Below are 27,293 nucleotides of genomic sequence, written 5' to 3'. Positions count from 1 at the left end.
ATGTCCCAATAATTATGGACCTGACTGTAAAATCCCAATAATATACATTTATGTTTTTGGCTGTAACAGGACAAAATGTGGAAAATTTCAAGGGGTATGAATATTTAGAGGCACTGTATTTTGGTCATTTATGCCTGGCAGAAAACATAAATAGTAACCTGGTTCTAATCCACTTTTCCAAATGATGCCCATTGATGATCATCTAGTTCTACCAGGGCAATTTGATATGGAATAGAATTACATACGTATACTGCAGCTGATAGAAATCTAATAAAAAAATAAACAAATGTTTTATATTTCAAAGCAAGGTTACAATGAGATACAGTGGGGACGGAAAGTATTCAGACCCCCTTAAATTTTTCACTCTTTGTTATATTGCAGCCATTTGCTAAAATCATTTAAGTTCATTTTTTTTCTCATTAATGTACAAACAGCACCCCATATTGACAGCTCCCCCTCGATACTCGATAGCTCAGTTTGGCCAGACAGCCAGCTCTAGGAAGGGTTCTGGTCTTCCCAAACGTCTTCCATTTAAGGATTATGGAGGCCACTGTGCTCTTGGGAACCTTAAGTGCAGCAGAAATTTTTTGTAACCTTGGCCAGATCTGTGCCTTGCCACAATTCTGTCTCTGAGCTCTTCAGGAGGTTCCTTGGACCTCATGATTCTCATTTGCTCTGACATGCACTGTGAGCTGTAAGGTCTTATATAGACAGGTGTGTGGCTTTCCTAATCAAGTCCAATCAGTATAATCAAACACAGCTGGACTCAAATGAAGGTGTAGAACCATCTCAAGGATGATCAGAAGAAATGGACAGCACCTGAGTTAAATATATGAGTATCACAGCAAAGGGTCTGAATACTTAGGACCATGTGATATTTCAGTTTTTATTTTTTTATAAAACTGCAAAAATGTCAACAATTCTGTGTTTTTCTGTCAATATGGGGTGCTGCGTGTACAATAATGAGGAAAAAATGAACTTAAATGATTTTAGCAAATGGCTGCAATATAACAAAGAGTGAAAAATGTAAGGGGGGTCTGAATACTTTCCATCCCCAATGTATGTGTAGCTATTAGGCTTTGAACCTGGTGAAATAGGCCTGCAGACATACAGTTATATCTCAGATTTAATATCTCAGAGACTGGGGGTAAAAACTTTAGGCCTGTTTTAGAAATTGTTAGGGTATGGGTTGCCTTTTACCCATCCACTTACAGTAACTGGCAACCATAGAATTTCCAGAGTAAGCTTTCTCAGCATAATTTACTGCATTTTTGAAAGTGAACGTATTTACTTAAAATGTTTTATGTGTGTTGCTAGGAAAGTCAAAAAACAGCTTCATGATACATCTGTAGGTAATCTGAACACTACAAATCTGGATGCACCTTTTTCATTAGTTTCCTAAAATAATGGTGAATCCATCTGCCTTATAAAACACCAAAGCAGTATTAAAGAATCCTCAAAACACATAAAAAATAAAATAAAAAAAGGATTCAATAGAATTCATCATCATCAACAAATAAATGGAACCATTTCATGACAGTCATTATTAATGAATTCTCAGCTTTATACATTGTATAAACGAATACTCAGTAAATATACATTGTATAAAATGTTTTACCATATGCACATAAGTAGCCTCATAGCTAACAAAATCACTGAAATTGTCAAGCTAGAGCACATGTGTAGCCAAGACATGGTTAAAAGTTGTTGAAAGGTACACAACCATTTTCACTATCACAACATCATTTTCTAAAAAACACTTCATTCACAATACGCAATTTAACCTGACTCATTTATTAGTCTGTGACATGACACAGTGCTACATTTTGCATACAAAATGTTTTTATCCAGCAGTAAAGTAGTACAGTAATGTATCTAATTTCTAAATTGCTACCATGTTTTTTTTATGGTTGTACTTGCTTTGAAACTTGACTTCAGTCCAAACAATTTGTGAAAATGTATGTGTTTGCTGATTATTTGGCATTCCTGGGATTGCATTGGGTAGCTTTTCAAAATGAGTGGCACAGCAAGACAGCAGTGTACAAGAACATGCATTACCACGCATTTCTGAAATGCAATGGTATGAATCGTATAATTTTCAGCTGTGATTGGAGATCACTGGAGATTTTGCACTGTAAGTCAGGAAGGTTTCTTTCTTATACTGCAACATTCTTAAACGACAGATGTTTTTTCTAAACATATACAAAGCCGATCTCCTAAGCTAAACTATGCTATTCCCCCAGCTGCCTACTTTCCTTAAGCCTACTACACACTACTAGTTCTTTTTCGTTCAAAAAACCAAAACATATAGCTCAGAATCCACTGTTAGTACAACATCTCCTCTGTTGTGCTATTGTGTTCTGACAGGTTAATGCCCCCCTCCCCGGGGAATGCCCCCCCCCCGGGGAATGCCCCCCCCCCCACCAGAACACTCCGGTCAGCGCTCTTAGCCATTGACACCCAAATCTATTTCTCTACCCCTCAGCTCACTTCCTCTGTCTCCTCACTTATCAGTAATTTACTCTCAGATATATCAGTCTGGATGTCTCAGCACTTCCTTAAACTCAATCTAGCCAAAACCGAACTTCTAATTCCCCCCCCATGCCTCTTCCCCTGATCTCTCTGTCAAAATCGATGGCACAACTATAAGCCCATCCCCACATGCCAAGGTTCTAGGTGTAGTCCTAGACTCTGAACTCTCCTTCAAGCAACACATCCAATCACTGTCCAAATCCTGCCACCTCAACCTCCGCAACATCTCCAAAATACGCCCCTTTCTAACCAATGACACAACAAAGCTCTTAATTCACTCGCTGGTCATCTCTCGCCTTGACTACTGCAACTCCCTTCTCATTGGCTTACCTCTACATAGTCTATCACCTCTTCAATCCATTATGAATGCCGCTGCCAGACTCATCCACCTTACCAATCGCTCTGTGTCTGCCACTCCTCTCTGTCAATCCTTCCACTGGCTTCCGCTCGGCCAAAGAATTAAATTCAAAATTCTAACAACTACGTACAAAGCCATCCACAATTTCGCCCCCAGCTACATCACTTGCTTAGTCTCTAAATACCAACCTACTCGCTCTCTTCGTTCCTCTCAAGACCTCCTGCTCTCTAGCTCCCTTGTCACCTCCCCCCATGCTCGCCTCCAGGCCTTTTCCAAAGCCTCTCCAATCCTATGGAACTCCTTACCCCAATCTGTCCGCTTATCTCCTACTTTATTAGCTTTCAGAAGATCCCTGAAAACCCTTCTCTTCAGAGAAGCCTATCCTACCCACACCTAACAACTGTACTTTTTTTTTTTCCCATCAGCTCATCCCCCACAGTTATTACCTTTTGTCTCCACTTGACCCTCCCTTCTAGATTGTAAGCTCTAACGAGCAGGGCCCTCTGATCCCTCCTGTATTGATTTGTATTGTAAGTGTACTGTCTGCCCCATGTTGTAAAGCGCTGCTCAAACTGTTGGCGCTATATAAATCCTGTATAATAATAATAATAATAATAATTGGCTGAAAACACTGGTCAGGAGCCGATCGGCAGACCTTTTTCGTTTATGCCACTTTGACAGAACCGTTTACAGTACACAAGGGCCAAATGTTGGCTGGTTTCTACAAGGCTAAACTTTCAGAGCCTCCTAAAGTCACAACCTGACTTTAGCACTAGCTGATAGGGAGGCATGGTACCAGTAGCACAAAGCAAAATTGTAACCTATATTTATAAAATGAATCAAGGTGTTTAACCAGAAATGTTATAACTTTCAGGTTTTTTTTCTCTATTCTCTAGAAGTGGTAATTGTGCTTATACAGTACCCTGACAACTGTACCTTTTGTCTGTAATTTCTCTGTGAAATAAGCATGCACTTCTTGGTGTGTGAGAGTTCCTTGGGATTTCTGTGCCTATTGTCTTAAGGCTCATGTCTGGAGTCTCATATCTGGAGTGTGAATCTAGGATACTGCTAGTAACAGGAGTGAAATTTGGTGATGTCACTTGCTTCTACCAAGATGCGAGCCTCCATACAGAGACATAGTAAAGAAAATGACAAGGTAAGTAAGTATCGGGAAAAGATCAACAGCAGGGAGATCACAGGCAATACTGGTGACAGGCCCATTGTTCTTTGTCTGCCTTTTTTTGGCACAGTTTCCAAAGTGCAGTTCCTCTTTAAAGGGACTGCTACGAGGATCCATATAAGAGAATACTATAGAAGAAATATTGTGTTCTCCTACAAGGGTTTATCAAAAGATAGATGATGTCAAACGAATCCCTTTTTTGGACTTTGTTAAAGCATTTTTCAGTTTCCCCAGAGGTGACTAGTAAGTAAATGAAGGTCTATTGCTCAGAAAATTCAATTTGGCACAGTTTCCAAAGTTCAGTTCCTCTTTAAAGGGACTGCTACGAGGATCCATATAAGAGAATACTATAGAAGAAATATTGTGTTCACCTACAAGGGTTTATCAAAAGACAGATGATGTCAAAAGAATCTATTTTTTTGGACTTTGTTAAAGCATTTGGTACAGTTTCCCAGAGGTGACTAGTAAGTAAATGAAGGTCTATTGCTCAGAAAATTCAATTTGCTAATTGATAGAACTCTTACTCTTAAGACTGCATTACGTGAGCGTTGATCAATATTTTTTTTTCATTCTAAATAGTTCAAGGAGTTTGCACCAGTTAATGAAATATCCAAACCTGCATAAAATGAGAAGGAAACCAATCACGGTATCGAAGAAGCGCTAGCTATAGAAACTACACTGTTGCAGGAAAGGCCACCTCATTCACAGTTGCACTGTGGCACTGAATAAAACCTGTTATGTGTGTGGAGTAAACGCTCTGACAATAACACATTACTTAAACTACATAATAATGCTAACATAAATAACATGTTTAAATAACACAGGGATACAACAGTTATGTCTGATTATAGATTTATTTTCCTACTTGACTTGCTTGAGGCAGAAACACAACCAACAAGCAGTTTTAGACATCTGTCCAAACAAGAAGGTACAAATATCCCATGTGTACTGCATTTTTTGTTGTTAATGAGAACCCTATTTTCCTGGTCACAATAAAGCTACAGAACTAAGGGTACCTAGAATTGGTCTCAGTGCAGACATTGCAGAGATCAATATTTTGCCTGATTTGTTCCTTAACCACTCCCCGCTCATGCTATAGCCGAAAGACGGCTACAGCACGGGGCTTAATTGCCGGGAGGGCATCCATGGACAGTGTCATTGTCACGTTTCATCAGTGCCACATTTCATCAGAGCCACATCAGTGCCACGTTTTATCAGTGCCAAGTGCCATCAGTGCCACATCAGTGTCACGTGTCATCTTTCATCAGTGTCAGTGTCACGTGTAATCAGTGCCATCTGTCATCAGTGTCACGTGTAATCAGTGCCATTTGTCATCAGTGTCATGTGTCATCACTGCCTTCTGTCATCAGTGTCACCAGTGCCCACCAACAATGGCTAGAAAATATCATTTACAGCTGAGGAGGCATACAATATTCTTGCGGCCAACGAGAGGAACGGGGAGCTCTCCACTTCGGATTCCTCAAATTCAAATTCTGAGTCTGACGTGGACTACAAGCCTGTCCTAAGCAGTGGAAAACTGACAGCCTCAGAGGAGGATGAGAGCCCGCCCCCCAGATGAAGGCGTCCTGGTGAGGAGGCAGTGCCATCCACCAGCACCGCAGTGCCATCCACCAGCACCGCAGTACCTCGGCAAGAAAGGCCAAGTACAAGTGGGGTGTCACATCAGTCCCAAAGGGTCAAGTCCCATGCCAGCCTTCCCTATTCCCTTCAGAACCGCTTGTGGCTTCCTCCTAATTCAGGAGAAGCTAACATTCCCACTTTCACTGCCCAGCCAGGAGTCCAGGTGGACACAGAAAATGTTTCACCGATAGATTTTTTCCACCTTATTTGTACTGAGGACATGCTTGCATCAATTGTGGCCCAGTGCAACCTGTATGCCCAACAATTCATAACAAGTAACCCAATGTCCTATTATGCCCGTCCCTACGAGTGGAGAGCCCTAACAGTGGAGGATTTTAAGATTTTTTTGGGCCTCACATTCTGTATGGGACTAACCAAAACAAATAAATTACGTTCATATTGGTCAACCCTCCCCATCCACCACATGCTCATCTTTTCCTCAGTAATGCCAAGAACCAGATATCTCATGATTATGAGATTCCTACTCTATAATGATAATACCCAGTGCCCTCCCCGAAATGACCCAAATTTTGACAAGCTCTATAAAATTCAGCCACTATTAAAATTATTTTTCTGAAAACTTCCCCTAGTTGTTTACTCCAGACCAACACATATGTGTGGATGAGTCCTTTGTCAAATTTACTGTAAGGCTGGGCATAAAACAATTTATTCCCACCAAAAGGGCCTGCTATGGGGTGAAGCTGTATAAATTGTGCAACCGAGCAGCAGGGTATACATATGCCTTCATGGTATACGAAGGGAAGGACACCCAGCTGCATCCCCCTAATTGCCCAGACTACATAAGAACCAGTGGGAGTTTACGTAATGAGGAACTTCTGGCTGTGAAGTGGAGGGACAGAAGGGACGTCTACATGTTGTCTTCGATCCACAATAATACCTTTGTGGAGATCACCAGGAGGAATGGCTGAATCCAAAAGCCAACATGTATCCACGAATACAATATGTTCATGGGGGGTGTCGACTTCAACTACCAAATGCTCGAACCCTACCTAGCCACAAGACGAACATACCAGTGGTATAAAAAAGTATCAATTTATTTGTTTAATTTGGTCATATACAACACCTATATAATCTATCGCAACTCCACTGAAAGCCCCAAACCCTTCTTTGGCTACCAGGAGGAAATCACCACTGTCCTTATATTCCCGAATGGCACACCAGAAAACATTCAATCCGATGTCTTCGAACGCCACTTTTCCGATAAAATCCCTCCCAGACCAACAGGCCAAAAACATCAGAAAAAATGTCGGGTGTGCACCAAAGGAGGAGTGAGAAGAGACACCATTTATTAATGTCCCCAATGTCCTTCAGAACCAGGCCTCTGCATAGGTGACTGTTTCCGCCGTGACCCTGGCTTGTTATTCGACCACGCTTCTGCCTACCGATTCTGTATATACCTCTGCCTGATCTGGAACTGACCCTGGACTGTTTGATCATGCCTCTTGCCTGCCTCTTGGACTGATCTTGTACACTGCTACTGGACTAGTAGGATTCAAAACACAGGGGTCTCACATATGTGAGGGGCTCCAGAAATGTTTTTCTGGGTGAATAAGACAATTTTTTTTTGTTTTCTCATTTCTAGATTAGGGTCTGGAGACTCGGAGGCTTCAAAGAGATTTGGGTGGGAGAAGCTTCTACCCCTGATTATATGTTGGGGTGTTAGCTTTCCAAAACGGGGTCATTTTGTGGGCGCTTCCATTGTCCTGGTGCTCCAGGGCCTTCAAAAGTGTAATAGGTAGTCAACAAGTTAGATGTGTAATTTATGCTCCTAGAACACCTGATGGTGCTACTTGCATGTTGGGTCACTCTATGTGGCTAGGCTGTGAAAAAGTCTCACACATGTGGTATCGCTATACTCAGGAGTAGCAGAATGTATTTTGGGGTGTCATTTTTGATATGTACATGCTATGCGTTGGAAATATCTTATAAATGGACAACTTTGTGTAAAAAAAAATGCGTTTTCATTTTTTCCCACATTTTCCAAAAACTTCTGGAAAAAAATGAACCATTCAAAAGACTCATTATGCCTCATAGATTATACGTTGGGGTTTTAGATTTCCAAAATGGGGTCATTTTATGGGCGTTTCCATTGTCCTGGTGCTCCAGGGTCTTCAAAAGTGTAATAGGTAGTCAACAAGTTAGATGTGTAATTTATGCTCCTAGAACACCTGATGGTGCTCCCTGCATGTTGGGCCTCTCTATGTGGCTAGGCTGTGAAAAAGTCTCACACATGTGGTGTCGTAATACTCAGGAGTAGCAGAATGTATTTTGGGGGGTTATTTGTGGTATACACGTGCCATGCGAGAGAAATAACATATTACAATGACAATTTTGTGGAAAAAAATCTTCATTTTGCAAAGAATTGTGGGAAAAAATGACAACATCAAAAACCTCACCATGCATCTTACTAAATACCTTGGAATGTCTACTTTCAAAAAAGGGGTAATTTGGGGGGTATTTGTACTTTCCTGGTCTGTTAGGAATGTAAGAAATGAGTACCAGTACATCAGGTGTGATCAATTTTTTATGATTTGCACCACAGCTTGTAGACTCTCTAACTTTCACAAAGACCAAATAATATCCACTAATTTGTGTTATTTTTACCAAAGATATGTAGCAGTATAAACTGTGGCCAAAATTTATGAAGAAAAATTAATAATTTGCTAAATTTTATCACAGAAACTTTAATAAAATTTGTTTTTTTCAAAATTTTCGGTCTTTTTTCATTTATACCGCAAAAAATAAAAAATCCAGAGGTGATCAAATACCACCAAAAGAAAGCTCTATTTGTATGAAAAAAAGGATAAAAAATTAATTTGGGTACGGTATTACATGACTAATTGTCATTTAAAGAGAGAGCACAGAAAGCTGAAAATTGGTCTGGTCAGGAGGGGGTTTGAGTGCCCAGTAGGCAAGTGGTTAAAGTGGTCCAGGTCATTCCTTTTGACATCCCATATAACAGTACCCTGTGCGTAGAGACTGTGGTAGCATTTCACTGCTCCCTTTCTCAAGTCATAGGCTTTCTAGAAATTCCTAGATTGAAACTGTGAAAACTGTGTAAAAATTGTTTTTTCAAAGAGAAGTTCGGGAATACAAAAAAATAAACAATCATACTCACCTAGATGGCTGCAGCACCAATCCCAGCTGCAGCTATCCCACACTGGCTGTACAAGGAGAAATGAGTGATCAAAAGACACTGATTGCTTAGTTCTCAGTATTCAGTCAGCAGAGAGCCGGTGACTGTCAAGCACTATTTTCACACTGAATCTCCTTCCTACCAATCAGGAAGCAGGTCGTGAGACCCGTTTCCCGATTGGCCAAAAGAAGAAGCCATCCTATTGACCTATGAGGAGGGAGAAGGAGGAGGAAGGAGGGGATGTACGGCCAAGGAGACGCATGGGAAGCCCAACCGACGGAACCAGGACACGGAGGAGACTGAGGGGGGAAGCCGCTGCCACCTCCTCCATCTGTCAGCACAGGGTGAGTGAGCTGACAAACTGGTGGTGGGAGGTGTGGGCTGGAGCAACAGGGGGGCGTGGTCAAGTCTGTCTGCTGCCCCCCCCTCCCCCAACTGATGGAGCAACAGCCGCCACTGGTTAGGTGTACAGTTGTAGAACAAAAGCTTCATGAATTACACGGATGATATATAGTGATGTTATGCAGAAGATGAATGTAGCAACATTTTTTAACATGATAAGTGGGGCTATCATCACACTGAGATAGATAGCTGCAGGAAAGGGGTCTGATATCCAGGTCTGTCTGGACATAACATGTAATCAGAGCAAGGCATCCATTTCTCAATACTGAGGATTTTATACAGAAGGTGGGGCTATCACCACACTGAGTTAACCACAGATTCTAGAGTTTTACTACAACCCAAATTCCAAAAAAGTTGGGATGTTGTGCAAAATCTACAAAAAAAAAGTATCAAATGATTTGCAAATCTCATAAACCCATATTTTATTCACACTAGGATTTAAAAGTTTAAACTGAAAAAACTTACCATTTGAAGAAAAAAATAAGCCAATTTTGAAATTGATGGCAGCAACACATCTCAAAACAACCATTAACATCCTATTTTGGGCTGACAATATACAGTTTTAGACCAAGGGGTGTAAGCCATGCCCATTGTCTTTTGCTAAATGACTCTGATTATCTCCAGAGCACAAAGACTAAAGCTGGGCACAAACTATTTTTTTTCGTGCAAAAACCTGACAGCTCCAGTCCGATCTTCCATGCTGAGCTGTTGTGTTCTGATAGGGGGACAGCCCCTCCGCCAGAACACTACGATCAGCGCTCACTGCCATTGGCTGACAGCACTGATCCGGAGTCGGTCTGTTGCTGGTTTTCCAGCATGCACATCCAACAGACCGACATACACACGGGCTAAATGTCGGACATTTTTTTTTTTAACTGGCTGTTGTCTCCCGACATTCGGCCCGTGTGTACGGGGCTTTAAGGGACCGGCTTAGATTTGATTTATCTTTAGGCAGGCTGGTTGTACTGAAGTCGATCCATTCATTTTTACATGTGATTACTTCCGGCAACACTGAATGTGTTGATGGGGGAATTGTTTCCTTCCACCCGTGAAATAAAATAAAATACACATAATCTATAGGCTGCTGTATGGATCAGGGAGGGCTAAGGATAATATGGGCAAAGAGCACAGGACAGAAGAAAAGAAATAAGAAATGTTCATTGTTTGAGTTTTAGAAAATGTAATCAGAATCCAATATTATTCATAATAATATTTTCCTTGACTCTGCATGGAAACGGGAGCACATGAAACAAAAAATAAAAGAACATTTAAATGCATTTGAATATGGAGTCAACATACCTGGCAATGCTCCACTCAGGTTCAATGCGGAGGACTTTGGGGTCATCAATGTATTCAAACTGTAGGTTGCTCTCTATCTGGGCTCTGTCCACGCTGACAAACACATGAACTGGACCCATGCCATATATAGATGGAGCAGACACACAAACAATTTCGTTAAGAGACCTCCTGTAACATGAAAAAGTGAAAAATTTCACATTTACCATTCATAGATGATTTACCTGTTGTTTTAATTGAAATTGGTTGTATATTGTTTTTGTTCTTTATTTTTTTTAAAGATCTACAAGTTTTTATGTTTAAAATGTTTGCTACCCCAACATTTCATATTCCTGATATGTGTCTGCTGTACCATGTACTTGTATGAGAAAGTATCCTGTTCTCTTTGTATTGCTTCCCTTGTATTAAATCATTGGTGTTCCTGCCAGTCCCTCTGCTTTTCTATTAAAAAACTACCACACTAAGCAGGAGAACACAGCGTGGTCAGTTCTCTAGTTATGCTGGGAACTCAGCCTGCTCTCTTCCAGTATTTAGACTTGTCCTGACATACCCCCCTACCCCAACACCCTTGCACAGCTATGTACTGGGAAAATCAGTGTGCTGTTGCTGCTCCTCCTCCCTCAGCACTTATGCATCTGAGAACAGAGGGAATGTAGTCACTTAAAAAAAAAGGAAAAAAAGGTATTTAAAATATATATATTTTTTTTTAATCCATACACAAATGTTTTGCCTTTCATTTCTCTTTTAACCTGAATGGGTTGTTTTACAAGGTGATCGTTTACAATCACTTTAAATTTCTTTATAGTCAGGGGAAAATTATACATTGTATTTGAATAGTATGATGTTAAAGACAGCCATAGATGGATTGAAAATGTCAATCAATTTATGAGCAGGCTAGTTGTACTATCGATTGACTTCAATACAACCAGCCTGTCAGATTTTTTTTTGTTCTATCACTGCCTACGGCTATAGCTGCCAGCAGTGATCATTGTATTTTGGCTGGGAAACCCCCCCTGTCAAAATACAATAGCAGAGTCGGAGGGATTCCCCCATCAACACTGACTGTGTTGAAGGGGGGATCAAGCAATGTTCGCAGGCTCTGTGGTGATCTACGCCATGTCCGGCCCCTCCTCCATCCCCCCACCCCCGCTGTCTGCTGGGAAACACACAGGTCCCAGAAGACAGCAGGGACCAGTGAGGAAGCACAGCGTGACTTGCGCATGCCCAGTAGGGAACCAGGTTGTGAAGCCACAAGGCTTCACTTCCTGATTCCCTTAAGAAAGATGGCGGCGCATCCAACCGAGAGCCGAGGGACAGATTGGCTTCGGCTGAGGACATCGCGGGCGCCCTGGACAGGTAAGTAGGTGTCCATATTTTAAAAGTCAGCAGCTGCAGTATTTGTAGCTGTTGACTTTTAAAAAAAAGAAGAACACAAACACTCAATACACCAAAAGAGAAACACTTCCCTAGTTCTTACAGGTTTGTATGGTATATCGGGTACAGAGAGAAATCCACAAGTTGCCACTGCTGTGGTTTCCTATAACAAAAGCTTAGAATACTTTGCAAACACAAGATTATGGAGTCACCACAAATTAAATATTCATTTCTAACATATATTAAATAACATTATTTGTAATTTTATACATAGCTTAACATATTTTAAGGAATCTTTGTATTTTCTCTATTGTCTATTTTTTAGCCCTATTGAAGGTGGAGTGTTGAGCCCCTGAAACTCGTCAGCTGTTACAAAATAAAAACCTTTTACAAGGTCTATACAAGCTGGTTTGATGCTCCCACACTTTAAAAATTTCAATAAACTCCTCTGGGGGTCCAGCAAGACCCCATGTTTTCTGGTGAGTGGCTTACATAGTTAGTCAGGTTGAAGACAAGTCCATCTAGTGCAACCAATAAAAAAAATAAATAAATCATACAATCCCATATACACAATCCTATACCCACAGTTGATTCAGAGGGAGAAAAACCCCAGCAAAGCATGATCCAATTTGCTACAGCAGGGGAAAAATCCCTTCCTGATCCCCGGAAAGGCAATCAGATATTCTGATTTGGATCAACTTAACCTATAAATGTTAGTACCCAGTTATAATATGTACATTTACGAAAGAAACCAGGCCTTTTTAAAGCAATCTACTGAGCAGGCCAGAACCATCTCTTGAGGGATTCTATTCCATATTTTCACAGCTCTTTCTGTGAAGAAACCTTTCCGTATTTGGAGATGAAATCCAAGTAAAGAGTGCCCCCTTGTCCTTTGTGATGATCTTAAAGTGAATAACTCAACACCAAGTTCACTATATGGACCCCTTATATTTCCCCCCCTTAACCACATGCCGACCGGGCCATAGCCGAAAGATGGCTACAGCGTGGCTTATTCTGGGTGAGCATCCATGGACATCCTCACAGAATCACGCCCCCCCCGGGGCGCTCACCCGGGAACATACGTGACCGGTGATAGCGCCCGTTTACCACGTGATCGCTCTGTCAAGTGACGGAGCATCACTTGTAAACAAACCGACGTCATGTCATGATGCCGGTTCCTCCCTCCCCTCTCTGTACCGATCGGTAGTGTGAGAGGAGAGAGGGAGAGATCGTTTGCAGGGCTGTGGGCACTACAGATGCAGCCTACAGCGCTGCTCAGTGCCCATACTCTGCCATACTATGCAATACTCTGCAATACTATGCAATACTCTGCCAATACACTGCGAATACTCTGCCAATACTCTGCCAATACTCGCCAATACATTTTAACAGAAACAAAGAATTTTTTACCGAATTTTCAGTCTTTTTTTATTTATAGTGCAAAAAAAGAAAAAACCCAGTGGTGATTAAATACCACCAAAAGAAAGCTCTATTTGTGTGAAAAAAGGACAAACATTTCAAATGGGTACAGTGTTGCATGACTGAGTAATTGTCATTCAAAATGCGAGAGCACCGAAAGTTGAAAATTGGTCTGGTTAGGAAGGGGGTTTAAGTGCCCAGTGGTCAGTGCAATTTAAAAAAAAAAAAAAAGGTCGGGACTTCTTTCCCTGCATTAGGCCCCTTTCACACTGCAGAGGCGCTTTGCCGGCGGTATTGCCGCTCTGTCCCATTGATTTCAATGGGCAGGAGCGGTGAAGGAGCAGTGTATACACCACTCCTTCACCGCTCCGAAGATGCTGCTAGCAGGACTTTTTTTCCCGTTCTGCTAGCGCACCGCTCCAGTGTGAAAGCCCCGGGGCTTTCACACTGGAAACACAGCAGCGGCTGTTTCGGGTTGGTTTACAGGCGCTATTTTATATAGCGCCTGCAAACTGCCCCAGTGTGAAAGGGGCCTTAGGGAAGCCCATTGATATGAATGGGCTGCCCTACACGCAGCCACACAGATGTGAACCAAGGGCTTGTTCACATGTCAGGTTGGAGGGGCAGTAAAACCACATGGTTAAGCTGTTTTTACCACCCCCAACTTCTCCGCCTTTAGCTGCAGAGGGAGCAGCTAGGGGTGTACACATGCTGTAGCTGGAGGTATACCCAGAGTGAATAGGGCTGCACTGCAACTACCCCGAAACTGTGTGCATTGCATGGTTGCGGTATAGTAATGCTGCATTTATGGGCTTAAAACAGGTGGTGAGGAGGCAACATAATGCCTCTTTACCGCCTGTCAAATGCCTCTGAAAACCGATTTGTACATGGATTGCTTTTTAGAGGAGCAGCAGTCTTGGCTGCTATCACAAACAAGCCCTACAAAAGCAGTTCTGATGGTACAGGAATGGGGGGGGGGGGTCCGGATTAAAAGTAACATAAACACATACATACACACAGACACATGCACACACATGCAGACACATACACACATGCACACACACATACAGACACATGCATACACATACATACAGACACATACAGATACATGCATACACATACATACAGACATACAAACAGACACACATACAGACAGACACACATGCACAGACACACACACACATACAGACAGACACACATGCACAGACACATGAATAAAGCCCTTTTAAAACGAATCTAGCTTCTAGCACAGTACTGTACCTTTCCAGCTTCCTCATTCAGCCAGGTATTGCACTGTAGGGGGAAGCAGAGAGCACAGCACACTCCCCTGCACTTTAATTTCACTTTTGAGGCTGACGGAGCTTCTCACAGTGCCGATGTACAGTTCGGCAGGAGATCGGGCTCATCTGACAGCCCTGATCCCGCAGCACACTGGTTGAGAAAGGCTGGTTTAGATAACCAGACGGGCCGTTCAAAACCAGACCGCGGGCCGCCATTGGTCCACAGGCCGGACTTTGGACATTCCTGCCTTAGACCATTCAGAGTAAGAGTCATTAACCACTACTCTCTGAATTCTGTCTTTTAGCCAGTTTTCTATCCATTTACAAACTGATCTTTCCAAGCCTGTAGAGTTTACTATATCCACAGCCACCCCTCTGTCCAAAGGTTTACTTAACTCCTCATAAAAAAAAAATCAGGTTTGTTTGACAACTTCTGTCTTGCATGAATCCATACTGTCTGTTGCTTAAAATATTTTTTTTTCCATTAAGAACTCATCTATGTGGTCTTTTATTAAACTCTCCAGTATCTTCCCTACTATAGAAGTTAAACTAACAGGTCTATAGTTACTTGGTGAAGACTTTGATCCCTTTTTAAATATAGGCACCCCATTAGCTCTACGCCAATCCAGTGGTACTATTCCAGTCATTATTCATTCTATTACCTACAGGGCACTTTCACTCCCTGGCCATTTTTTTCACCCCAGGCCATCTCTCAACTTTTAGCGCAGTCGCACTTTGAATGACAATTACATGGTCATGCTACACGGTAACCATGTGAAATTTTTATAATTTTCTTCACACAAAAGAGCTTTCTTTTGGTGGTATTTAATCACTGCTGGGATTTTTATTTTTTACAAAAAAAAGACAGAAAATTTTGAAAAAAAAAAAGTTTTTCTTAAAATTTGTAAATATGTAATTTTTCTCCTTCACTGATGTGCGCTGATAAGGCGGCACTTATGGGCACTGATGAGGTGGCACTTATGGACACTGAGTGGCACTGATGAGGAGGCACTAATATTCTGCACTTATGAGCACTGATGAGCACTGATGGGTGGCACTGGTGGGCACTGATAGGTGGAACTGATGGGCATTGATGGGCAGCACTGATATGTGGCACTGATGGGCACAGAAAGCTAGCACTGACTGGCACTGATTGCTGGCTTTGGTGGGCACTGATTGTTGGTACTGGTGGGCACTGATTGCTGGCACTGGTGGGTACTGGCTGCTGGCACTGGTTGGAGCTCTAATGTAATTAGGGCACTGACCATTAATGCCCTGATTACATCTCTCACTGTCCCCTGCGAGGAGATGCCACTGAACGGCTCTCCTCGACACGCACTCTGCCAGTGTGAGGCAAGGAGCGCCGATTACCGGAACTTCCTTCTTTACATGTGACCGGCTGTGATTGGACACACCCGATCACATGATTAAATAGCCACGTCAGAGATCGAGGTCATGCCGTGTCCTAGCAACACAGCGAGTCCACGATCGCCGTGATGCTCGCCCGTGCAGGCGCGCGGGAGTGGCCTCTCGGGTGCGCCGTCATAGGACGTCCACCCAGAACGAGAGCCACGCCAGAGATCGAGGTCATGCCGTGTCCTAGCAACACAGCAAGACCACGATCGCCGTGATGCTCGCCCGTGCAGGCGCGCGGGAGTGGCCTCTCGGGTGCGCCGTCATAGGACGTCCACCCAGAACGAGAGCCGCACCGTCCGTCCGTCATTTGATGGTGGGTGGGCAGCAGTGGTTAAAAAGTCCCTAAAAATTATAAACAAAGGCTTTGAAATGATAGAGCTCAATTCTTGTTGGATTCGTGGGTGGATGCCATCCAGTCCATGTGCTTAATCCACCTTTATTGTTTCTAAATATTTCTGGACCATATCACTTTTGAGCCATTGTGGATCATTTGGGGCTCTTTCAATAGCATCCCCATTATGCACAGGAGCTCCCCCCTGTATAGACAGAGCTGAGGAAGGTATTTATTAAATATGCCTTCTCTTTGTCCCCAGTCACCCACTCCAGATTAATTTGTAAAGGGCCTACAGGCTCAGAATGGACCTTTTTACTATTAATATATTTGAAGAATTTTTTGAGGTTTGTCCTACTATCTTTTGCATTTTGTCGTTCATTTAGAATTTTTGCATCCTTGATTTCCTTTTTACATATTCTGTTGTATTCTTTGTAACGGCTGTGCGGGTTAGGGACAGCCTGAGAAGGAAAGGGGACATTAGGCCACGAGAAGCTCCTCGTCTCCCCCTGTCCAGGGGGGCAGATGGTGGATGCACATGCACAATATGCACTCATTCGGTCTGTTTAACTCATCCTTTTTAACTTGACGAATATTCACCAACATTACTGTTCTCTGAATGGGAGCCACATCTGCACAAGCCATTTTAATGTTAGATATTCATTTATAGAAAATGAAAAGGAATTTACACTATAAGTGATCTTACAGTTGCTCTGATGAGAACTGTGTGTTTGCAACATTATTTAATGCACTCTTACAGACTATGAGAATCAAACACCTGCTCGCCACGCAATAAAATAAATGTTGCATAGCAGGTTGGTAAGAAAGTCTGATGGTCAAGTAAGTTTTATTAGAGTTCTTACAAGATGACCAAACTAAGTGATAAACAGAGACTCTTTTGCTGCTATATTCGAGGTACTGTAAACCACTTTTGCTTTGTATTTCGTTATAAGTGCTACCTTTCAGCATGTTAGTATAGCTGCTTCTAATGCCACGTACACACAAGCAAACTTTACGGCAGACTTTGCCCGGCGGACTTTTCAACGGACTTTACAACAGACTTTCCGAATGAACGGACTTGCCTACACACGATCAACCAAAGTCCGATGGATTCGTACGTGATGACGTACGACCAGACTAAAACAAGAAAGTTCATAGCCAGTAGCCAATAGCTGCCCTAGCATGGGTTTTAGTCCGTCAGACTAGCATACAGACGAGCGGACTTTTCGACCGGACTCGAGTCCGTCCGATAGATTTGAAACATGTTTCAAATCTAAGTCTGTCCAACTTTTGAGAAAACAAAGTCCGCTGGAGCCCACACACGATCGAATTTTCCGACGAAATCCGGTACGCCGGACCAAGTCTGCCGTAAATTCCGCTCGTGTGTACGCGGCATTAGGCTACAACTATTATCCTGGTCAGAATAGATGATGAATTATTGCAAAGTAATTTGTGCTTGCTAATCATATAAAAATGGTTTCCCAACAAGTTTGGATAGAGTAAGGGAGGGTTATAACCCATTTTCTTGCCACCTGTGTCCCACTGGGGAGATTTCCCTTCAATTTCTGTCCTGTAGCCAAAACAGGAAGTGGGAGTAAATCACTGCAAATGAAGGGAATCCCTTGGGGCCCTCCAGGTCACCAGAACTAGTGTTCCCATTAGAAGATTTGATCTATTTTACTTTTCTTGGGACAACCCAAAATGTGGGATTTTTTTTACTTCAATGATAGCGGTAAACGGTAAACAGGCCAGATAGAGAGGGGGAATCTCACTAAGGGGGGAGGGAGGGTGAGACAAAGACAGCATAAAACTTAATAGTTACTTATTGTTAAGGGATTTTTATTATTGGGATTTACATGCAAGTGGTGGGCTGAATATCTAAGGTTTCAGGAATGTCAAAGATAATGCCTGCCTGTCCTGATAATGCAAAAAAGGCAGTTAAAAAAATCGCAGAATACATTTTTTAGAACTTCTGTTCTGGAAATTCAAGCAATATAAAATCCTATTAATTCTCTTTGTTTATGAGGGGAGTGGGCAGCTGTGTTTGCCATAATTAACCCTGTCTTTACTGTGCAGGCAGATCTTAATTATCTGTCAGGGACGTGCTGGCCATGGCACTGCTGGTGCTCGAGGGTGGAAACTAATGCGCAGTGGAGATCCCGCAAGTGCCCATCCTGTCAGTCCCAAATATTCGTGCACGCGCTCCAATAAACGTTGGCGCCCAAATGCCATATATAAGTGCAGCAGGTCCAATAGTGCCTTGCTGCCTCATCTGCAGCTTGTATCCGTATATCTGTTCCATGATTCTTGCTTGCTTCCTGTGTTTGACCTGGCTTACTCTGACTATGCTTGCTATCTATTATCCTGACCCCGGCTTACCTTGTGGACTTTGCTTTAACCCCTCTTCTGCCTGATCTCCTGTTGCCAGAACCTTGCCTGCATTCTGACCATTCTTTGCCATCTGTTTATGCTTATATATGAATCTCCATGTATGACCTGGCTTGTCTGACCCAGCACCAGTCTTTTATCATCCAGCTCTCTGTAGCTCCTGTGACGTTGTCCTGCATCCACAGCATACCTGCATCGGCTGTACCACCGCCTACTCAGTGATCCGGTTTGTTCCTGCAACTCGTCAGCTACTTATCTCTGCTATCAACGGAGAATCTTGCAGGCACTCGTACCTCACTATGCTCTCACGGCCGCTGTTGCAACTCCAGTGGCCCTTTAGCCGGGGCTGTACGAGAGGTCTCCTCCTGCACGTCAAGCTCTACCACAGGTATGTGACATTATCAGTTGTAACCTACATTTAAACACTCTGTTCTAACAAAGGGTTAGAGGTTTGGAGGATAACTGTACAAATAAATATAAGTTTTAGAAGTTAGGCTTCTTGCATTGTGTCTTAATAATAGACTCACTTTGACATTGTTGAAAAAACTCAGTCACTGGATTCTGCTTACCCAAATGAAATTCAAAATACTAATAACAACTTACAAAGCCATCCACAACACAACCCCTGGCTACATCACTAACCTTGTCTCAAAATACCAACCAAATCATTTTTTTTGTTCCTCCCAAGACCTCCTGCTCTCTAGCCCCCTTGTCACCCCTGGCTACATCACTAACCTTGTCTCTCCCATCCTATGGAATTCCCTACCTCAATCTGCCCTACTATATGCTGTTATGTCTACTTTTAGGCAATCCCTGAAAACCCTTCTCTAACCTGCTTCCACCTAACAACTATACTTTTATTTTCTGCATAAGCGCACCCCCCACAGTTATTACCGGTTGTATCACTCGACCCTCCAATTTAGATTGTAAGCTCTAATGAGCAGGGCCTTCTGATTCCTCCTGTATTGAATTGTATTGTAACAGTACTGTCTGCCCTCGTGTTGAAAATCGCTGCCCAAACTGTGAGCGCTATATAAATCCTGTATAGTAACAATATTAATATTATTAATAATAATTTCCCCTGAGAAACATCTAAAAGGCAAGAACTGTTTTTTTTTATATGCTGTGTGAATGGGAACACAAACATATACAGTAGTGGAGTTTTCTCAAACTGGACTGCAAAAGTAGGTAGAACTATAGGAGTAGGAAAGGTTATGACCCATGTCAATTTTTTGTTTTTGTTTGCATCTGTGTACCCATTGGACGATTTCCCTTCAATTCCTAATCAACTCTTGTTCTGGGGGATGATGGTAAACATGACAAATAGAGACGATGGGTCTCCCTAATGGGGACACAGACAGCAAAAAAACCTGACAGGTTTTCTAATCACTCTCTGCTCTACCCAAAACTAAAAAAAGCAAAAACTTTTGGCTTTAGTTATACTTTAAGGATAGATACTACTACTTCTACTTTTAAGGAATGATAATGTTTTACAGAAAGGGTAAGTTGCTAGATATTTAACCACCTTTGTTCACACTTGCTGTAAACTAATAATTAAAAACTGAAGTTAAAACATTACCTATGTTGTTTTTTTTTTAAATGCTTTAAATTTGATTTGTGCAATAAAAATATGAAATCAAATTAATGCTTTTGAATATGGTTCCCACAAAACTCAGGCTGCTTTTATCACAGTTGATGAGAACTTGTCAGGAGTTATCACTAACAGTAGAAGAGAGCAGGAGACAGCTAGGGGACATAGTGCTTTGAAGAGAGATAACAAAACATTGCAGATATATGTGCCCAGCTCAAATTTCATGAATCAAGTTTACATCCACTTTAAAATTCCCCATTTTCTAAAAAAAAATATATATATATCTTATGACAGTGCTTTAAATTTGGCAACAGATAATTTACCACATTCCTTCTTTCACACTAGATGCTTAAAAAAAACACAAGGAGAATTCTAGTTTAAGTTATGCATCAGAAACCAAATAGATCACAATTATTACCAAAAAGTTATACATTGCATCTTTCTGACACAAACATAGAGCAAAAATTCCTACAGATGAGGCTTCTGCATTTGACTGAATATTTAAACTCCAACATTACTACTGCAAAGTGGTTAGTAAAAGCTTCTCATCAATATGAGTGCAGAGATGTTTCTCAATGTTAAGTTTATGTTTTGGGAGATTCTTTTACCAACTACAAATGGCCCCAGTGATGCTTACACATAAAAATATTAAGAGCTTACACTGTTGCTTCTCCTTTTTCTTTTAAATTTGGATGGAGCATAAATTCCAAATACCACTGAGTAATATACAAATGTTTATACTGAGACATTAGCATATGTAGTCTTGCTTGCCTTTTCAGATAAGCATATGACAGGGTACATAAATTGTTACTTCCTCCATGACATCATTGGGCAATATCAGAAGTGATGCATAACAAAATAATTAAAGAATCCTTGTCATTAAATCTAAACCCCTTCCCTGAAACAGCCATACCTGTAAAGGAAGACTGTCAATGCTTACCTTTCCCACTGCCTGCACCACTAGAACAAATACTGCTCTGCCTATGACAACTCTTCTTGCCAAGTTCACAGGCAAACCGACAGTTTTGAAAATGTCGATCTCCTGAGTCCCCTAATGGTTTCTCCTGAAGACCTCCATGCATTACAGGCTACAGTAGTGACATGGAGGTGTCCACTGTGACACAGATAAACACTCTACATGTTGCGAAATGCAGATTTCTCATGGACGGTGCAAGTTCTGGCAGCATGGGCAACAAAATTGTGAGAAGTTGTAAAACTTCCTGAATCTACTACAAATTTTATGTTTATCCTGTCCAGATAGAAAATGAAAAGAAATCTCCTTAACAGAGTTGCAGATTGAAATAAAAATGGGCAAAGTCTGAACTCTATTCAAAATTAAATAAAATGTTTTGGCTATAACTGGGCCAATAAAAATCTCTTTACAATGATAGGCTCATAATGTCAAATTCAGTTAACTGGGGTTCTATCGGATAGTGCCCGCCATCGAAAAGTGCCCGCACATACACACAGTATGGAATTGCACTCCAGCTGATTTGCCGATCAGCTGGCTTCACGTAATCATGGTACATGCGCACATCGTAGGAGGTATCTCTCAACGGGAGATACCATTTCAGGGGCACAACTGAAACCTACTATACAAACAGCAGGGGAAGACCGTAGTTGTCAGATTGTACATCGCTGCTGCTGTAGGGCAACTTGTGGCTGTGTTGAAGGGCTGGTTTTGTCTGTGTTGTTAACTCATCAATAGTCCTTGGTTAACCTAATTAGGCCTGATTACCCCCGACCCAGTTGTTTTTTGTATGCTGTTTGTATGAACTTTCCTTTGTTATATTACTTTATTATAGCTGATTAAAGAAGTTGTATAATTGCAATTATTTTATATGTAAATTACTTTGCTATGCTTTGTACCAGAAAATTTTAGAGTCATAAATGGAACAAAACACACTATAAAAATTGTAGTAGATGTTTAAAGACTATAGTTGTTTAAAGTGCAAGTCCATTTTTTTCATAGTTTTGGATTGTGAAGGGAAGGTTTACAACCCGTCTGGATTTTACTGCTAACTGGGGCTTCATTAAAGAGTGATTTACCTACACTTCTTGTCCTGTTAACAACATTTTACCAGACAGCAAGTAAGTGGAACTCTTCAACAGCAACATAAAAACAAATTTAAACTTCCTTTCTTTCTCTCTCTCTTTCTGTTTGACTTATACCTTTGCCCTGGTTCTTCCCCCCCATACTCTTGACATCTCTACTTTATGCAATGCTATGAAAAATCCCCACTGACCAATACGAGTATGTGTACAATGCATGTTTACCCTCCATCACATCACTATGTAATATTACATAGTTACATAGTAGATAAGGTTGAATAAAGACAATAGTCCATCAAGTTCAACCTATGTAGGTATACGTGTGTCAGTGTCTATAATTATCGCTCTTCTATATGTATTGCCCATTGGAATGCACTGTGTGATACCTTTTTTTTTATATGTTCCTAAAGCATTCCCGTTTTTCTTCTGTGTTTAATGTTTCTAGAATTAGGTTCCAATAGATGTCATGTTGTATTGACCGCAGTTCAAAAATTGGCTCGTTTGAAATTTAGTGTTCGCGTGCTACCCTCGTGCCTCCTTTTTCTATGGTTTACGCTAAATATGATCATCCTGTGATGGCTAGATCTCAAGTTGTCCCGTATTGCCACATCTGAGATCAGACTTGGATCGTTTTTAATGAATAGATCTAGCAATGCATTCTTTCTAGTCCGGTAATCCACCAATTGAAACATAAAGTTGCCCTGTAAGACATTCATGAAATGACGGGCCTTTGATGAGTGAGCTGTTCCCTCTGCCCAGTCAATATCGGGATAATTGAAGTCCCCCATTTTGATGATATTGCACTGCCTCGCTGTCATTTCTAACTGTGATAGTAGGTCCAGCTCCTCCTCCTTCAGGTTGGGGGGGCTGTAACATACCCCCACTATTAATTTCCCACTTACTTCTTACTTACTACTTCTTTTTGAAGTTCTACCCACATAGATTCCATCTCCCTCTTTGTCCCATTCACAATGTCACTCCTCTCTACCACCCTTACATCATTTTTGACATATAGACACCCCCCCCTTCTACCTTCCCTGTCCTTCCGATACAAGGATTACCCCTGGATATTTGCCACCCATTCGTGTGAGCTGTCAAACCAAGTTTCTATTATTCCCACAAAGTCTAAGTCCTCCTCAAATAATAGCAACTCCAGTTCCCCCATTTTGTTAGCTAGGCTCCTGACATTTGTGTATACGCCTCTCAGTGTTGTATGAGTGCATATTATTTTCTTCTTATGTTTTTTCAGGCTTTGTTTTTTATTTGTCCACACATTCCCCCCCCCCCCCCCGGCAATTAGATGTTATGGCTGTATTATCACTACTGACTCCACTATTACCCTCTGTCCTTTGCTCACTGCCGGCTATCGCTTCCTCTGAAACCCCCCCATTCCTAGTTTAAAAGCCCCTCCAACTTAGTGGCCATCTTTCTGCCCAATAGAGCTGCAACCTCCCCAGCATGTGTGTTTTAAAAAAAAAAATGGGTTCTAGACTGTTATTTGCTAAATTAAAAGAGTATGGATCCCTCAAAAGTCTGTAATTTGTGAGTAGTGCCAGCCGGGAAGTGTTTTTCCATTGCACATCGAAGGACTTTGTGTTCTCGCAATTATTGGCTAGTTGCTGGTAAATGATTTAAAAACACAGATATACTCTTTTTTCCCCTCTATATTCCTTAATATCCCCCATCTGTGATGAAAATCTTTGGACCATTCCACACTCTGAGAAAAATATTACTGTGCTTGCAACAATTTGTTGAGAAAGCATAATGTTTAACAGAACCAAACCCTTTTTTGTATTTAAAGTCTATCCAAACCCAACCAAAAACCTAATATATTACAGCTTACATTCTTAACTGATAAGTGTGTAGCACAGGCAAAGACACAGGAAATTATAAGCTCAGTTATTGCAATTTAACAGATATACCAACATGCTTTCAATAGTATATTTACCAGATCAAATGGGAGAAAATAAGGGAAGTTCATTGTTAGACACGTGCAAACCGTTTCGTAACTAATCGAAATTCGGCCGAATTTTGCATCTTTCGGACATTCGGATGCATCCGAATGTCTGAATAAAAGAATAACGAATTTCAACTGATATGAAAGAAATTATAGCAAATGTAACGAATGAATTCAACATGATTCGGTAATTCGTTAAAGATCTAATGAAACAAAGGGTCAACTCAAAATAAATCTTACAGTCCAATCTGCTGATTAATTTTGTACTGGAGGTTGGATTACTGGCAAAGTGCATTTCTGAGAAATGAGTGAGAAGGGTGTTGTATTGTATTTGAGCAGAGGAGAAGAGATATTGTCATTGTGTGTGTTAATAGATTCAATAAACAAACGACTTTCCAAATTACGAATCATTATCACGAATCAATATACATACATAAATATCGAATTTCAACTAATATGAAAGAAATTATAGCGGATATAACGAATGAAATCGACATGATTCGAGATTCAGTATAACGAATATTGACACTCTACGAATAATAGCAAATTATCTGAAAACAAATTAACATAACATAATGAATATAACAGAACGAAATTATGTATTTTACGAATGACAACGAACCGAAACTAAACAAAATTTCCCGTTGTTTACAAGTCTATTTATTGTTAGGATTTATATACACTTTAGCATGACACTCTTTTTTAGCATTTACAACAATGTTGTTACATCAAGGATCAAGTCGAAATCACTGACTTCATGAGTGCTGAAAAGTAGTATATTAATCAAAAAAATCAATATTTGCATTCTCTGGGATTTCTCCCCTGCTACTGCCACTGGAAAAAAAATCTACACCTTCCCTTAATAGCTAAAATTTGTGAGTAATGGCGGGCAAATATGCCTCGAATCACTAACTCTAAATATGTCTCTTGAGTCGGTAACTGCATTGTTACTACACTAAATATAAATCAGTACAATTGTATCTATACAACAAGTCCCCTATGTGACAGCATTAGGCAGGTGACAGGTACCCTTTATGGAGACACGGGGGGGTCTATTAGATGCCAATATCTCATCTGTTCTCCAATGCAGCTAATCAAGCACAGATTGTGCTAACAATATAGTTGCTTTCTTGGCTGTAGCAGCTGGGGAATGACAGCTCTGAAACCAGAATTGCTTCCAGCTTCACAATCACCAGAGAAGATCAGGGAATGGATTAATTTTTCATTTGTTTTACATTATGGAGAATGCAGCAGGATATGTAGACCACAAAGGTGGGCCAGAAAAACCTAAACTCCAAGACTGACAAGAGGTAAGCTGGAAATTATAGCAGACATCTAGGAGTTGGTTCAGCACATCAGGCTTCACCTATAATTAAATTATAACTTTTTTATGTACCAACACTTTCAAAGGCCTATACTTCTATTAAGATTATTATTATTATACTCACCCATAGAATTCACAGGTTTGGTTTCCAAAGCGAATGGAAACGGTACTACCAGCTCCAAGATTATAGCCGGTTATCGTTATCATGGTACCCCCAGATTCAGGACCCCTGCTTGGGCTAAGATGTGAAACTGTTGGATTCTGAAAAATTCAACAAAAACATAAGTACATTTTCAGAGACTTTTAATTTAAGCTTATGTAATCACCAGTCCAAACTTTATTTAGTAACATGCACTGTTACAAAGGTATGTTATTTTTTTGTAAAACATCATAAACATTCAAAGGGGACTGACTGTTTCACCCTATTGTACTATTATTTGTATTGCGAATGACATTGAAAATGACTGCAGCTTGAGGGCCAAAAATAAAAACGTTTTTCTAAGCCAAATATGATAGGGGTGTTTTTAGTGTCAGTCTACCCAGCAAAAGGCCTTCTCTGTGTTTTAGTGGATAAAAGTAGGAGAAAAGTGACCCTCCAGCAGGCAGAATAAATTAGGTGAAAGGTTCTATTGGTGGTGTCACAGACCTCTCATAGGGATATAAAACCTATCTGGTCTAAGTGCATATCTGCATATGGAGAATAAGCCAATTGGTCAGGATATTGGAAAAACTGCAGATCAACATTTTAAAGAGTTACATCCTTGGGAATGACAGTAATGTGTGCCCTGAGCATATCCACTAGGGGTTGGTTGTCATTAATTATGGAGTTACAGACCTGCAAGAAATACGGTATAAGGAGTTCCTGAAAGGCCTTGTAATAGGAAAGGAGAAGGCCATTAGGGCCCAGGTTCTAACCAGTTTGGAAGGAGGAAATAGCATGCTTAAGCACTTTAGCTGAGAGGGGGCTTTCAGGCTTGTTTCCGCTTGGGAGATAGTTGGGATAAAAGTAGTCCTTGTGGGGAAGAGACTAACAGTCCAGATGCAAGTATGTCTGCTTCTTTTTACCCCTCGCACCAAAGTAAAGGATCGGGAAGAAGAAAAGGGTAAGGAAAGTGGCTATAAACTGTTAGGGTGGGAGGGGAATGTGGAAAGGGGTTGGGGAAAAGAGGAAAGATGAGCAGTTTGGTGAGAAATGCCAACAAAGCAAGGTCAGTCACCCAGTCAACAGGGCATGGATGAAAACTCTGGCAGTTAACCCAAAAAAATAGCTGGTTCCTGAATACCAATCATCTGCTGTGAACCTCGTTTTGAAGAACAAATATTTAGCCCCAATGAGGAGGAGAAGAGTAGCTCTATTGAAACAGATTTTGGAGGTTCTGTAACATGCAGAATTGCTTAAATAAACCACAGTCATGAACACCCAGTCCCACATACCATCAAGGGAGCAAGGATGAGGTGCATGTTTTCACACCGCTATGGCTCCTGTTTAAATAAGCAGAAAGTAAGGTACTGCTGAATAATGCAGTAATGCTGGGAAAATGAAGAGTGGTTTTAAATAAGGGCTAATGACAGCCCCAGTAAAGTTCAGGAGGAGC

At 41.2% G+C, this 27,293-nt stretch overlaps 1 protein-coding gene across 1 annotated transcript in view; it reads right to left on the bottom strand.

Moving 5' to 3' along the window:
• Window positions 1–27,293, bottom strand: part of PLXNA2 (plexin A2) — a 518,514-nt gene that overhangs the window by 107,149 nt on the left and 384,072 nt on the right. The window contains exons 15-16 of the mRNA XM_073615770.1: window positions 25,823–25,959; window positions 10,570–10,737 (exon numbers count right to left, since the gene is read on the bottom strand). Of these exons, the coding sequence (XP_073471871.1) occupies window positions 10,570–10,737; window positions 25,823–25,959 (305 nt within the window). The remainder of the gene's footprint in view (window positions 1–10,569; window positions 10,738–25,822; window positions 25,960–27,293) is intronic.

This window comes from Aquarana catesbeiana, linkage group LG02, assembly GCF_042186555.1.
Source record: "Aquarana catesbeiana isolate 2022-GZ linkage group LG02, ASM4218655v1, whole genome shotgun sequence".
Taxonomy (NCBI): domain Eukaryota; kingdom Metazoa; phylum Chordata; class Amphibia; order Anura; family Ranidae; genus Aquarana; species Aquarana catesbeiana.
This window is presented reverse-complemented; position numbering and strand designations above follow the sequence as displayed.